Source organism: Zonotrichia leucophrys, chromosome 9 (genome assembly GCF_028769735.1).
Source record: "Zonotrichia leucophrys gambelii isolate GWCS_2022_RI chromosome 9, RI_Zleu_2.0, whole genome shotgun sequence".
In the NCBI taxonomy this organism is placed as follows: Eukaryota; Metazoa; Chordata; class Aves; order Passeriformes; family Passerellidae; genus Zonotrichia; species Zonotrichia leucophrys.
In genome coordinates, this window is record NC_088179.1 from 4685088 (window position 1) to 4699474 (window position 14387).

The 14387-nt window shown below is 48.4% G+C and overlaps 1 protein-coding gene across 1 annotated transcript; it reads left to right on the top strand.

Annotated features, from left to right (window-relative positions):
• The first annotated feature begins 622 nt into the window (after positions 1–622).
• TF (transferrin) lies at positions 623–14387 on the top strand. The gene is made up of 17 exons (XM_064721350.1): positions 623–936; positions 2961–3124; positions 3302–3410; positions 4583–4774; positions 5648–5783; positions 6058–6113; positions 7147–7316; positions 7437–7623; positions 8972–9126; positions 9227–9320; positions 9953–9982; positions 10644–10802; positions 11944–12088; positions 12543–12607; positions 12720–12904; positions 13563–13749; positions 14145–14387. The coding sequence occupies exons 1-17, from the start codon at positions 894–896 to the stop codon at positions 14180–14182; spliced, it is 2115 nt and encodes a 704-aa protein (XP_064577420.1). The 5' UTR covers positions 623–893; the 3' UTR covers positions 14183–14387.

Below are 14387 nucleotides of genomic sequence, written 5' to 3' on the forward strand. Positions count from 1 at the left end.
ATGTGCCAAAGGCTGTGGCTGGTCCTGTACCTGGCAGCAAAGATGGGGACATGAAGGCTGGGACAGCACCACAAGGCTGCCCTTCATAGACCAAGCCATGCCCTCTGGCCCCAGGGGACAGGCCAGGAGTGACACAATGGGATGGAGAAGCTTTGCAGAGGAAGTGGGAGGAGGCTGACTGCTAATCTCAGCATTTCTTCCCAGCTTCAGCCCAAAAATTTACCAGAAGCGCAATGTGATGCTTCCTTCTGTCTGCAGGTCACTTATGGAGCTGTCTGGTCACTGCTGTTGGCTTTTTTTTTTTTTTTTTTTTTGTCAGATCATGTGTAAGACTCATTTACTGCCTTTCAACCCCACTGCCATTGCCAGGAGCACACAAGGGAGCGGGCAGGCACTCGGTGCTGAGAGCCAAGGGGCAACGGGCACCTCAGCAGCAGTTACTGGCAAACACACAAAACTCGGCTCTGGATCCAGCAGGGACTTTCTGAGATTAGTTCTGGGCAAGGCAGGGGGTGGGCAGCACAAAGAAAATCGCCTCTCCCGCCGCGTTTCAGCCCGCAGGAGAATTCAAATGTCACAACTTGGGAATTTTCCATCTGAAGCCCCTTGTAAAATGCAAAGCGCTTTGCTCCGACTCCCGCCTGCGGAAGGGTTCAGTGCCAAAGTGAAAGGCTTCCTAAAAATGGGCTGATCCAGGGAGGGGGGCGATTTAGGAGCTATTGAGAAACAAGGAAGGACAAACAGTGTTAGGTCATTGCTTCTGCAAACACAGCCAAGGCTGTTCCTCTATAAAAGGGGCAGAAAGCGGTTCCAGAGCCATCACAGACTCGGAGGGGACGGTCTGTGACCAAGGCTGCTGCACCCCTCCCACGGCACCCGACCCCTGCTCAAGCATGAAACTCGCACTCTTCACTGTGCTATCCCTTGGGATAGTGGGTAAGTGTCTGCTGAAAGCAAACTTTGGGGAAGGAAGTCAAAAGCTCTGTGTCCCCCAGGCAAGGCTGTTTCAGAGCTGTGGTGTACACGGAGGAGGCAGCTGTTACAGAAAAGCCAGGACACAAGCAGTGCTTGCTTTGGTAGCCGTGGATCTGTCAAGGAGGATGGTGTTATGGTGTTACTGACAGCTTTGTGGGATGGAGGGCGGGTTGCAGCTGCCCACACTGCCGATGCCCACCCTGCAAGGAGGAGGGATGTTTGGGATGGGCTCCGTGCTCCAGCTGTCACAGGATGAAGGGAAAAATCATCCCCTGGCCAATGCTGTGCTGGGAGAGGAGCACTGGCTCAGCCAGGGGGGAGAAATTATTGCAAGAGAAATTATTGCAATTATTGTTTGGTTAAACTTGAGGGCAGTGACAGTAAAATAGAGCTTAAATAATGAAAGATGCTGTGTGCTTCCCCCTCTGCTCCTGCGCCGCTCTGTCCTGCTGCTGCAGCTGCACGTTGCTCAGGGTCCTGCCTATTTTATGCCAAATTTGTGCTGCTGCAGGGCTGGCTCTTCCTTGAGGGATTCTTGCCCCTTTCTCTGCTCATATCTGTGGCTGGCAATGAGCAGGTAGCTGTGGCAAGGAGACTGCTGGCTGCACCTGGCCTGGGGACTGATGCATGGACAGGGAAAGAGGGATCTCCTTCCTGGAATAAGCACCAGGTCTCTTCTGATCCCCCTTAAAGTGTGGTGGTGATTAATGTCCTCTGTTAGGAAGTGTTCCCTGTGCCTCTGGCATCAGGAAGTCCTTCAGCACCTCTGCTGAATATTAGCATGCAAAGATGGTTTTTAATGGTTCCTCCTCTTCCTCCCCTGCGCAGAAAGAGACAAGAGGTCACCCAAAAGGTCTGTGGCAGTGGCCAGGACACTCAGGCTGCCATTGCCTTCCCAGTGTCACCAGTACAGCTGGGTTGACTCCCTTGGGAAGTCCCCACCCAGCCTCTCCCCAAGGCAGGATGCTTGCCAGCATTAGGTGACCATGGCTTTGTGCAGCCAAGACTTGAAGATTGTATGATGAACTTGAAAAACATATGAAAAAGGAGGTGGTGGCCACTGGAATTGAGGCTAAGGATTCTCCCTGTGGCCAAATTCAGCACCTCCACTGGGAGGCTCAGGAATCAGGTAAACAGAGGCTATTTCTGAGGTGAAATAGAAAATGGAAACTACACAGGTTAATCTGGAGGTCTTTGGAGGAAATGTGAAATCAAGGTTTGGAGAGATAGTGGGGTGCAAGTGGCCTCTCAGTCTGCACAGCCCTGCCCAGAAGGGGCAGACTGCAGGTGAAGTGACAGCACAGGCTTGCCACATCCCTGAACTGCAAGTTTCCAGCATTCCTGGGCTCAGGTTTCCAGAGGGGACGTGAATCTGCATCCACCACAGGCTTTTGCTTTGTTCTGGTCCCCCAGAGCAGCCATTCAGCTGCTTTTGCTGCTTGGGGCACTCATGGGGGGACAGTGGTGGTGCTGTGGCCTCTCTCAGGGGTGCAGTGGAGCAGGTGAGACATAGAGACAGTTCAATAGATCAGATCATTCAGCTGCCAAAGAGGTGAGGGTGGCAGTGCACTGCACACAGCCTGGCCAGCTCAGAGCTGCTCCCCCTCTGGGGTTATTGGCACAGGCACTGCTTCAGTGCTCCAGCTTTTCTCTCTGTTTTTGCAAAGGCTTGAGCTTGATTTCTGTTGAAGTGTGTGGATTTGTTCTCCTAATCCTGTGGATGTTGCTGTGAGTCCAGACTGCTTGAATCACAATAGTCCAGGGACCGGAATGATCATCCCAGATGTTCCTGATGGTGCACACATCAGGCAAGAAAGAAAGAAAGGACCTTCCTGCGTGGCTTGGGGGATCCTGCACGTGGATCATCCAAGGCCATGACCACAGAGAAGCAGGGAACCATTGACCTTGTGTTCACAGAGACGCTGTTCCTCTCCGGTCAGAGCCTTTCTGCCTCTCTGAGACTTTATTTCTGGTTCTTTCTACAGCTCTGTGTTTTGCTGCTCCCCAAAAGCCAAGTGTCAGGTGGTGCACAATTTCCTCAGCAGAAGAGAAAAAATGCAATAGCCTGAAGGACCAGATGCAACAGGAGAACTTTGCTTTCAGCTGCCTGCAGAAAGCATCGTACCTCGACTGCATAAAAGCCATTTCGGTGAGTGGGCAGCAAATTCCTCTGCTGGGGTGTTTCAGCAGCCTGTTACACCTGGAGATGGAGTTTCCTTTCTGGTTGTTATCTGTGATCCTCCTGTTATACACAAGGATCCAGGAGAGACTCTGGGAAGCGCTTCTCCTGCTCTTTGCTAATTGATGAAATCTCTTTGTTGTTTAGAACAGCGAAGCAGATGCCATTAGCTTGGATGGAGGTCAAGTTTTTGAGGCAGGCCTTGCTCCTTACAAGCTGAAGCCCATTGCTGCTGAGGTCTATGAACACAGTGAAGGTACATTTCCATGCCATTTTTAAAGCCAAATATTGGTAACAAACTGAGAGTGCAGAGACCATCCTCTCCATGCAGAGTTCCCACTTATTTTGGTTGGGGGTCCAAGATATTTCCCCTGGTTTCCAGGTCCCAGAGGGGAGGGCATGGGGGGGAAGTTCAGCAAAAATCATCACCCATGGTCACAGGACCCAGTGCTCCATTTCTTGTCATTTGCTGCAGTGCAGGTCTTTGATCCCATGAGCAGAAATCATGGTCCTCCTGAAACATGGCACAAAAATGGTGCTGGTCTCAGAGATCTTCTGCTTTCAGTGGCCTTGAACTCTGTGGGTAAAACACAGAGCTGGGAGGCACAGATGAGTTCTGTGATTTCCTGTGCAGTCATCAAGATAAGGAAAAGAAAAGACTGGGGAGGCAACAGCATTACTTGTGGTTGGGAGGGACACCCAGTTGAGATCACTGAGACAAGAAATGCAGGCAATCCCCAGGAAAAAAAGAAGCATAAAAAGGGCTCTGCAACAATCCCTTCTGATCAGAGTAAGATCCATGGCTCCATCCCTATTCACCCATTTTACCATCCTTCATCTCTCCCATGTTTTTCCTGGGAGCCAAACAGATGCCATTTCCCTGCCACATCCAAAGCTCCAATCTCTTTTGAATGTTCCCTGGAGTTCAGCCTCTTTGTACACAGAATTCAAGATCAAAGCAATGCAGCAGAGTCCTTCCCAATGTGGTAGTTAAGAAAAAGATCTTAAACCTTAAAGGCTGAGGTCTGTACCACCCTCAAAACTCAGTCATTGTATCCATATTTAGCATGTGACAGACTGGGTAAAATTCTAAACACTGAATATGGAGTTTCAGTCACACAAAGCTTCTGTGGGCATTTGAGAAGAGACTTGCAAAAAGATTCCCTCAAGTTCCTTACAAAACTATGGCACCTTGAATGTGGTAGCATTTTCAGGTCACTTACTGGAAGTTGTAATGTGCAGCATTAGTTCAACATGGGCTGCATTATCTCACCCCCAAGAAAATGAGAAAACCACAAGTGTTCAACCAAGTTAGCTGATTGTTTAGAAGCCCAGCACGCTGTTCCCTGAAACTGGGGGTTTAGCAGGATTTGAAATGTCCCTAAGCCCTCTTTTCCCATTGCTCCATTCCTTTTTCCTGCACTGCAGGCTCCACTACCAGCTACTACGCCGTGGCCGTTGTGAAGAAAGGAACAGGCTTCTCTATAGATGAGCTGCAGGGCAAGACCTCCTGCCACACAGGGCTGGGCAGGTCAGCAGGCTGGGTCATCCCCATTGGGACCCTCATCCATCGTGGGGCCATCGAGTGGGACGGAAAAGACTCGGGCTCCATCGAGCAAGGTGAGCTGGGGCAGTGAGAGACTGGGGTGGGAGCTCAGCCAGGGCTGGTTATTGGAATATTACCAATATAGTTGGATAGGATGTGCCTGGGCTTGTTTGGCTCTTGCTGCTTGACCAAAAGGTGCCAGCTGTGGTGTTTTCACCCCAGAGACACTTTGGCTGGCTGGATGCTGCAGATGGGCACATGGAGGCAAGTCCAGGCTTGCAGGAACTCAGGTTTACCTTGGCAGAGAAGCTTTAAGGTGATGGTGAAGGAAAGGAGTCAGCTCTGATGGAGGGTTTCCATCCAGAGCTTTATTCTGGCCCACAGGCCTCTGAATCCAGCAACAGCTCCAACAGAACTCTCAGACCACGTGGTTGCTGTTCCTTTTAACCCCAGGGAGAGGAGAAGGGAAGGAACACGAGGGACCAGCAACCAGATGGTGGGGGGAAGTCTCAACTTCCAGGACACCTGGATGGCCCGATGTCTCCTCAGGAGTGGGGCATCTTTTGAATTCTGCCAATCACTCGATGCCCTTCTGGAATGCCAGGATTGACAGACAGCACTCAGCAGGGGTCAGGGTGTGGAAGAGAGGGATGATTGACACACCTGGCAGGGAATTATCAGGGAGGAACCTGGGGTATCTGAGGCAAACCATGACATCACCCCACAATGTCTGGTGTCACGGTGATAAGGGGGCCATGAAGTACACCAGTGTCAGGGCTGTGGGAGCTCAGCCAGGGCTGGTGTCACGGTGGCAGGGGTGTTGCCCAATCTTCTGTGGGGGTCTGGAGGTAGCTCGCAGGGCACTGACATTTCTTGAGGGTCCTCTCCCTTCCCTGTTCTCCTAAAAGTGGATTTTTGACCAACTGTTGTTTCCTTCTCATCTGTAGCTGTGGCAAATTTCTTCTCTGCCAGCTGTGTCCCTGGTGCCACCACTGAAGCCAAACTATACCGTCAGTGCAAGGGGGATGCCAAGACCAAAATGTCCCGCACGGGACCTTATTCTGGATATTCTGGAGCTTTTCAGTGAGTGAGAGTTATTTTTCCTTTGGGGAAACATTCTAGCCCTGACATAGGCAAGTTTTTATTGTACCAAGGAGGGCTGAGTTGGAATCATGGGTCCTGAGAAGACTGAATTGCTTCTCTGCCATTACAATTTCTTCCCTTCCAGCAGAGCTTTTTTGGGGAAGATCATTGCTCTTATGCCTGAAGTTTATGCCGAAAATAATTTGTTGAAACAGGAGATAGGGAGTCACAATGCCAGTTTTTCTAACTTCTCTTCTGTTCCTCCTATCTGCAGCTGTCTGAAAGATGGCAAAGGAGACGTGGCTTTTGTGAAACACACAACCGTTCAAGGTACACCTGCAAGATCCCTCATTTCTCCTCTTTCTGGCACCATCTCTCTCTGCCACTCCATTCTGCAATTTGTCTACACTGTGCAGTTTTCATTCCTCTCCAGGCTCAAATGCTTCTTTCATCTTTTGAAAAAAGTTTTGCACATTGTGAACTGACTCATCCTTGTTAATGAGAAATGGGATTATGGTGAATCCACTTTTTCTTCTCTGAGATTCTTCTTTGTAGCTGGAATACCTGCTTGGTGCCATATCTCAGAGCCAGCTGTAATGTGAGCAGCTGAGCAGGTGTCCCATCCCTCTGGAAGGGATTTTGGAAGGAATTCAGCCCACAGCAAGAGTTCATTAAGTCTGTGGAGACCAAGGGTGGCCTGGCACACCCAGGACCTGCAGTGAGCTCAGTGGAGGGTCACCAAGGTGGTCATGGGGCAGGGATAACTGTCCTGCAAGGAGGTGCTCTGTGGAATGGGCTTGATCAGCCTGGGGACCCAATACAAGGGGAGTTTTTTCCCCTTGAGGACAGTGAGGTAGTGGGACAGGTTGTCCAGGACAGCTGTGCACTCTCCATCATTGAAGGCTTTCAAGATCTACCTGGAACATCCTGCTCTGTCCCTGCATTCACCAGGGATCTTCAAAGGTCCCTTCACTCTTGAATTCTCGTGTAACCTCTTTATCTCAGTCCTGGGCTTTCTCTGTAGCCTTGACATTGTTCACCTACTGGCCTTCACTGACCATGTGCAGCTCCTGACCTGCTCAATCCATTTGTAAGGGATTTGTAAACCTATTTGTACCCCTTTGTGCAGAAATCCTTGTACTGTTGGGTTAGTTATGGCAGAGGCTGAGGTGATCTCTCTTCCAAAGACATTGCCTTCATATGCCCAAGATGACCCCATTGCAAGGGGGGTGCCTGCAACCTGTCTTCTGCTAAGAAATTACCCCAGAGCTTCAGCAGAAATAAATTAATTACAAAGCTTCCCAAACTCACCTTTCTGTCTGTTTTCATGATGGTGCAACTCATGGTTCCTCCCCTCCTTCAGAAAATGCCCCAGCAGAGAAGGATGAGTACGAGCTGCTGTGCCTGGATGGCACCCGCCAGCCCGTGGACAACTACAAGGCCTGTCACTGGGCCAGGGTTCCTGCTCATGCTGTTGTGGCTCGAGATGACAGCAAGGTCAATGACATCTGGAACTTCCTCTCCAAAGCACAGGTACCACCAATCTCTCCTTTCCTTCCTCTAACATCCCCTGTCCTCTGGTTTTGGTTGCTTTCTTCAGCTTTTCAAGAGTTTTGGTGTGGTTGTTTGCTGATTATTTTTCCCTTGTGGCAGGAAAAATTTGGTGTGGGCACAACCAGCACCTTCCACCTCTTTGGGCCACCTGGCAAGAAGGACCCAGCCCTCAAAGACTTGCTTTTCAAAGACTCTGCAGTACAGCTGAAGCAAATCCCATCACTGATGGATTCTCAGCTCTACCTGGGCTTTGAGTATTACAGTGCTGTCCAGAGCCTCCAGCAAGGTAGGCAGGACATCAAACACCAGTGTCATGTCAGCATGGGCCTTGTGGAAGAGTTAGCATTGGCAAATACAGCCAGGCAAAAAGAACATGATTTTTTCAGACACAGACTCTATTATCTGCAAAATATTTTGTTTCAAATCACAGAACCTTCACAAACTTCACTTACATCAATAATAGAATTTGTTGTATCCAAACCCAAATCACCACACAGACAAATATGGAAAATCTACACAAAATCCACATCAGTTATTCAGCTGGTGGTAGAGAATTGGGCATGGTCAAATTGGTGTTTAGAAAAACCATTTCTGGGCTGTAAAAAGAAGGAACATCCCAGGACATCAGGTTGAGACACTTGAGGTAAACAATGTCCTTAATTTCCATCTAAATTCATCAAGCATTTTGTGATAGATTTCTGAGAGTCAAACATCCCACAAAGGATCTTTGAAACCCACTTTGAATTCATAGTACAATTTAAAGTACTTCACTTCTGTTAAGTGATATTTATGGAAGGGGGTGAATGGATTTCACATAGGATCAAACCAGATTATTCAAGTGCTGTTCTACAGAAACATAACTGGGTTTCCAGTTTAGTCTGGTCTTAGTCTCATGGCTGTCTGGGCTGTGAGGAGTGCAGAAATGTGGGACATATTTCAGGCAGCAATTCCAATTACTATTATCACACAGATGTTTAGTGGTTGTGCTATTTTAGCTAACAGAAATCTGCCTGAACGGCTTGTTATGCAGCATTCACCTTTCTGACCTGCAAGTTGATTTTTGAGCCTTCTTCAGCTCAAGAATCACCTTTTCTATTCTTGCCAGCCCAGGGCTTAATTAACAAGAACTCCTTGCCCTGAGCAGCAGCAGGTTGGTGTGTACAGGTGGTTTGTGGCCAAGTCCCTCACACCAGGATGTGATGGTGTTCACAGGGGTCCCAGGATGAGGGAAGAGATGAGAATCTTGACTCCATGTTTCAGAAGGATGATTTATTATTTTATGATATATATTATATTAAAAGAAAATGCTATATTAAAACTATACTGAAAGAATAGAAGAAAGGATTTCATCAGAAGGCTTGCAAGGAAAAAAAAAGGAATCATAATAAAATCTTGTGACTGCTCACAGCCTCCACACAGGTGGCTGTCATTGGTCATCATGTAAAAACAATTTCACATGCTGGGTAAACAATTCTCCAAATCACATTTCAAAGCAGCAAAACATGGGGAAGCTGAAGCTTCCCAGCTTCTCAGGAGAAAAGATCCTAATGAAAGGATATTTCAGGAAATAAGCCGGTGACACCAGGAGGTGGCTGTGCAGGGCTCATCCCTGCTTTCCCTGCTTCCCTTTGCAGATCGCCTGAGCCCCAGCCGCAGGGACAACAAGATCCAGTGGTGTGCCATTGGCAGGGATGAGAAGAAGAAGTGTGATGTCTGGAGCGTGATGAGCAACGGGGATGTGGAGTGTGTTGTGGCAGAGGACACCAAGGAATGCATCACAAAGATCATGGTACAGCTTTTTTCCCCTTTCCTTCTTTTACCATCTGAGGTCTGAAAAGCACTGGCCTGGGGATGTGCAGCATTTCATTTCTGCACCTTTTCCATTTCAGAAAGGTGAAGCAGATGCCATCAGCTTAGATGGAGGCTTTGTCTACACTGCTGGCATGTGTGGCTTGGTGCCAGTGATGGCAGAGAGCTATGAGGGTAAGCACAGCTCTGTCTCAGGGTGGGGAATGGGCTGGTGCCAAAGTGCTGGTTCTATTCTGGAATCTTACAAAGCAGCTGCAGTGCTGCGTCCTGCAGAAATCACAGAATATCCTGGGTTGGAAGGGACCCACTAGGATCATCAGTCCAGCTCATGGCCCTGCACAGACACCCTGACAATCCCAGCCTGTACCTGGGAGCATTGTCCAAAGGCTCCTGGAGCTCTGGCAGCCCTGGGGCCATGCCCATTCCCTGGGGAAGCTGCTCAGTGTCCCACCACCCCACTCCTCTGGGGGAGGAACCTTTTCCTGATACCCAGCCTAACACATGGTGCTCTGAGGCAACTCTGCTCACTATTGCATGTATTTCCATGAAAGCAGAGCAGGCATGGATAGTCAGGAACTCTGTTTTAATTAGGATGCCCTGGTCCTTTAGCACCAGCTAAAGGTAAAACTGCTTGTTTTAGCTCAGAGGAGCAGCTGGAGGCTGTGCTTTGTTCTGCTGATGCACAAGGTGTTACTTGAAATGGGTCACTTTTACAAGAGAGTTTCTCCAGAAATTAGTGAGCTTGATTCTTCTTTTGGATTTGAGGTGTATTTAACTTAACATCTTCTTCTTCTTCCCTCCCACAGACAATCACTGCGAATCACAAGAAGAACCAGGTAATTCCTGCCAACAGAGGGACAGAAAACAGTCCAGAGGGATATAAGTAGAAAAGTAGATATGAGTCATGAGTGGAGAATAAATGGCCAGTCTCCACCCAAAGAGTGTCCAGTGTAGATATTAGAATTTTGGGAGATAGATTTAGCAGTTGGAGGGAAAATTAGGGGCTGCAATAAGATCAAGGTGAAACATTTGCTAGTGGCAGAGATTGGTGTGGTCATCCTATAGCAGTGTCAGGGCTGTGAACAGACAAAGAGGGGCTGGGCTGCAGCATTAGTAATTATTCTTTCTAGAAATGGAAAGGGGGAGAGGAGGGGAGGGTTTTGTTCTTTGCTAAGGAGACAATAAAAATCAGGAGTGGATACGAAATCCTCATTTGTGCCTTGCCTTTTCATAGGCTTCTCATATACCCAGATATCAGAGCTTTGGAGGGCAGGGAAATGTCAGGGATCATAATTTCCCAGGAGCGTGGTGGAAGTAGATGCATCACATCTACAAACTCTTCCATTGTTGCTGCCTGCCCAAGTACTTATAAGCACAAAGTAATTCTGTGCTGTTCATGGGTATCTTTTCCCAAGTGAAGCCAGTGCTGTCTCCTAAGGGATCACAGTGGGATCCTTGGGTCAGGCCTCAATTCTTCTCTATTTTATCTTCTGAAAGCAACCTACTTTGCTGTGGCTGTCGTGAAGAAGACTGACAAGGACATCAGCTGGAACAACCTGCAGGGCAAGAAGTCGTGCCACACCGCCGTGGGGAGAACTGCTGGCTGGAACATCCCCATGGGCCTGATCCACAACAGGACAGGCAACTGCAACTTTGGTGAGTGCAGCTTGGAATCCCTCTCTTTGAGCTGAGAATCTGTTCACAAAAAAATCTTTTACCATCCTTCATGGGGTTTTCAAAATTTTCTTGTGCCTCAAAGTTCCCTCCTGAAGAGAGGAAATGGAGATGCTGTTATTTAAGGTTTCACTGAGCAAAATTTTAGGCTTTGGGCATCTGCTTCAGAGTAAGATATGGCACATCAGCTGTTTTGGGGGTCTTTGCTGGGTCTTTGCTTTTTTTTTTCACATCTCTCTCCCTCTTTCTGCAGCAGCCTGGGAGGTGTTCCCAAAAAGGGAATGTGGGCTGCCCCACAAGGCCTGGTGCTTGTGCAGGGTGTGGAGTGGGGATGAAAGATGAAACTCAAAGGGAGGGGAAGGGCTGAGAACAAGGGACAGAGGCTGATCTTTAAGAAACTTAATCTGACTGCCTAAGACTTCACTGAGTGTTATGGTCTGACAAAAATAATTTGGAAACATTATCAATGTTAACAAGCAAGACCAAATAAGCATATAATAATTAAAAGATTGAAGATATTAGTGTTAGTAAGTTTTATTCTTGGCTTCTCTATCCTCCTGCCTTCATTTCCCACTGTCCCTTCTACCCCAAGAACTCTGACACTGCTGCCAAATGCACCTCTGCTGACCCATAAAGCTGTGGAGGCTCGGGCTAGCTCTGTGTGAGCTGGGAATGGTTTGCAGGGAAAACATTCCTCTTTTTATTCCAAGATAGTGCCTCTTGCACTTGAGCCTTAGGCCCTGCTTCATCATGGAATGGTTTGGGTGGAAAGGGACCCTAAAGCCCATCCCATTCCACCCCTGCCATGGGCAGGGACACCTTCCACTATCCCAGGCTGCTCCAAGCCCTATCCAACCTGGCCTTGGACACTCCCAGGGATCCAAGGGCAGCCACAGCTTCTCTGGGCAACAATAACAATAATTATCAAGAATAACAATAATTATCAATAATAACAGAACCCAAGTTCCATAGTCAGAGCTGGATGCACGTGATTTGCTACCCACTAAGTCATGCTCCTTCTCCCACCCCATTTCCAGCTCCCCACTGAGCGAAAACATGTTATTACAATAAAACCTAACTTCTAAGGGCAGGAAAAGTGAATTTCTCCTATCCCTGCCTCCAGATGAATACTTCAGCGAGGGCTGTGCTCCCGGGTCTCCTCCCAGCTCCCGGCTCTGCCAGCTGTGCAAGGGCTCAGGGGGGGTCCCTCCGGAGAAGTGCGTTGCCAGCAGCCACGAGCAGTACTACGGATACACCGGAGCTTTGCGGTACGTGCTGGGGACAGCCAGGCTGCCTCAGGGCCCTGGGGCTGCTCACAGAGGACAGGCCACAGCTGGAGTACAGCCTCATGTCCACACTCACTCTTTTTCTCCATTATACCACTGAAAGAGCATGTCTCTGTAATTCTATACATGCTTTTTCTTTGCTTTCTGAAAATTGACGTGAAATATCCTCATTCTGTAGGACTCATGTCCTGGTGCCTCCAGGCAAACCAGGAGAGGCACAAGCCCTGCCACAATGGCCAAAGTGCTCCTCTCTTAACATAAATAAGGAGCATAAAGGCTGTGTTTCAGATGTATTTAAAATATTTGTGGCAAGGCTCCTAAACCTGGATGTCCTTGGAGATTATTGCACAAAATAAGATTCAAGTCTAAGTCAAATCTATGGGGAAGGGACAGGATTCAAGCATTTACATCACTGGCCTCTTTTTCTACTTCCCAGGTGTCTGGTTGAGCAGGGGGATGTGGCCTTTATCAAGCATTCCATTGTTGAGGAGAACACTGATGGTACGTGGTCAGGGCTGCCTTCCCCATCTGCATGATTGCTTAGGTGGTGTTGAGGTTAATGTTGTCCTGCTATACAAGCTCTCTGAATCTCCAAACCCATTCTTCTTTAAAGGCAAAAACACAGAAAGCTGGGCCAAAGATCTGAAAATGGACCAATTTGAGTTGCTGTGCACTGATGGGCAGCGGGCAAATGTCATGGATTACAGAAGATGCAACCTGGCCAAAGTCCCTACCCACGCTGTGATGGCACGTCCTGAGAAAGCACGCCAAGTCCGTGAGATGCTGGAGAACCAAGAGGTTTGTAGTGCTGAGAGTAGAAGAAATGTTGTGGGGCTGCTCTGATTTTCTCCAAGTGAGTGTGAGGTGGAAGCTTTTACCCCTTGGCCTCCCCCTTCCTCCATGCCTTCCCAAGTGCCCTTTCTCCTCTGCCACCTTAGCAAACACACCTTTAGGTAGCAGTGGGATTGCAGCTGTTGCTGCTGTCACACTATGCTTGTGTGACATGATTTTATCACCTCCTTTCCAGCCTCTGCTCCTGTTTCAGAAACTCCTTTGTGGTGCCTGGTCTGTGCCACAGCTGGGTCAGGCTCAGCCCCAAAATCAGGCTCCCTGCACACACACAGCTGACCAGAACCAGGCTGGACCATCTCTGTTTCTTCCTGCAAACATTAATATTGGCTCCACCATCAGGGTCTGGTGAGAGGTCTGGTCTTTTGCTTCTACTCATGGTTAAGTTGCAGGATCTGCTGGCAGCATCTCTGCACACAGGGACATGTTAAAATGGGGCAAGAAATGTCCCTCCCAATGAGCAATCCCTCCTCTAAGCTTACAGACAGACAGAAGGTTCAATCCTAAATTTCCAGAGCCTAGCTTGAGGCTTCCCAGACTGATGGTGAAGAACCAGGATGAAGTAGGCCAGCTTTCTACTTCTCTCCTCTTTGTGCCTTTATTTCAGAGGCTGTTTGGACCAAAAGGAACCAGGAGAGATGATTTCAATATGTTTGCATATGAATCCAAGGATCTTCTGTTTAAAGACCGGACAAAGTGCCTGATCAGTCTCCGTGATGGAATCTCGTACAAGGAATTCCTTGGAGATAAATACTATGCTTCACTTGCCAGCCTCAACACCTGCAATCCATCAGGTAACTGGAACAGCCCCAGAGGAAGTCCTGAAGTGCAGTTCTTACCTTGCAGGCATGAGCAGTTTCTTCTGGAATTGTCCATTCAATGCCTTTAAAGGAAGAAATTGTCAATATTCTTTTCTCAAAGTTCATTGGGTGAACTGAGAACAGATTTAAAATCTGCTGCTCTGGCAGCAATGTGAATAAGACTTTTCCTTTAGAAAATACGGACTTTGAGAAACAGCACAGAGAACCCCCAGGGCTAGCAGTGTGGGATTTGTGGTTAAAGCTCTTTTTTTGTGGCACACTGTGGATTTTCCATGGTGTGACACTGTTGGCATGGCTGGGTGTGTGCTGGTGGGACGGGAGTGTTTAAAAGCAGGATCTGAACTTCTCCCTGTCCTTTCCCTTTCCAGATCTTCTCCAGGTGTGCACCTTCCTTGCAGACAAGTAGTGAGATGGGAAGGATCCTCGAGGTGGGGGAGAAAACCTCAAGCCATGACTCCTCTTGTGCCCTCAGCAGCAAACACTGACCCACGGAGGGCCCTCTGCCTTCACTGCTTTCTCTGCCCTCCCTCATCACTCTGAAAGTAGCTCTTTGACACTTTACAATTCTCTGCTGCCAGCACAGCAAAAAATAAAATTTAAAATCTAAACAA

Bases quoted from the DNA above. Each gene is read 5' to 3' on its own strand.
- TF (XM_064721350.1), top strand. From the start codon at position 894: ATGAAACTCGCACTCTTCACTGTGCTATCCCTTGGGATAGTGG. The intron at 9,321-9,952 runs GTAAGCACAGCT...TCCCTCCCACAG, and splicing joins GATGGCAGAGAGCTATGAGG to ACAATCACTGCGAATCACAA. The intron at 13,750-14,144 runs GTAACTGGAACA...TTCCCTTTCCAG, and splicing joins CAACACCTGCAATCCATCAG to ATCTTCTCCAGGTGTGCACC.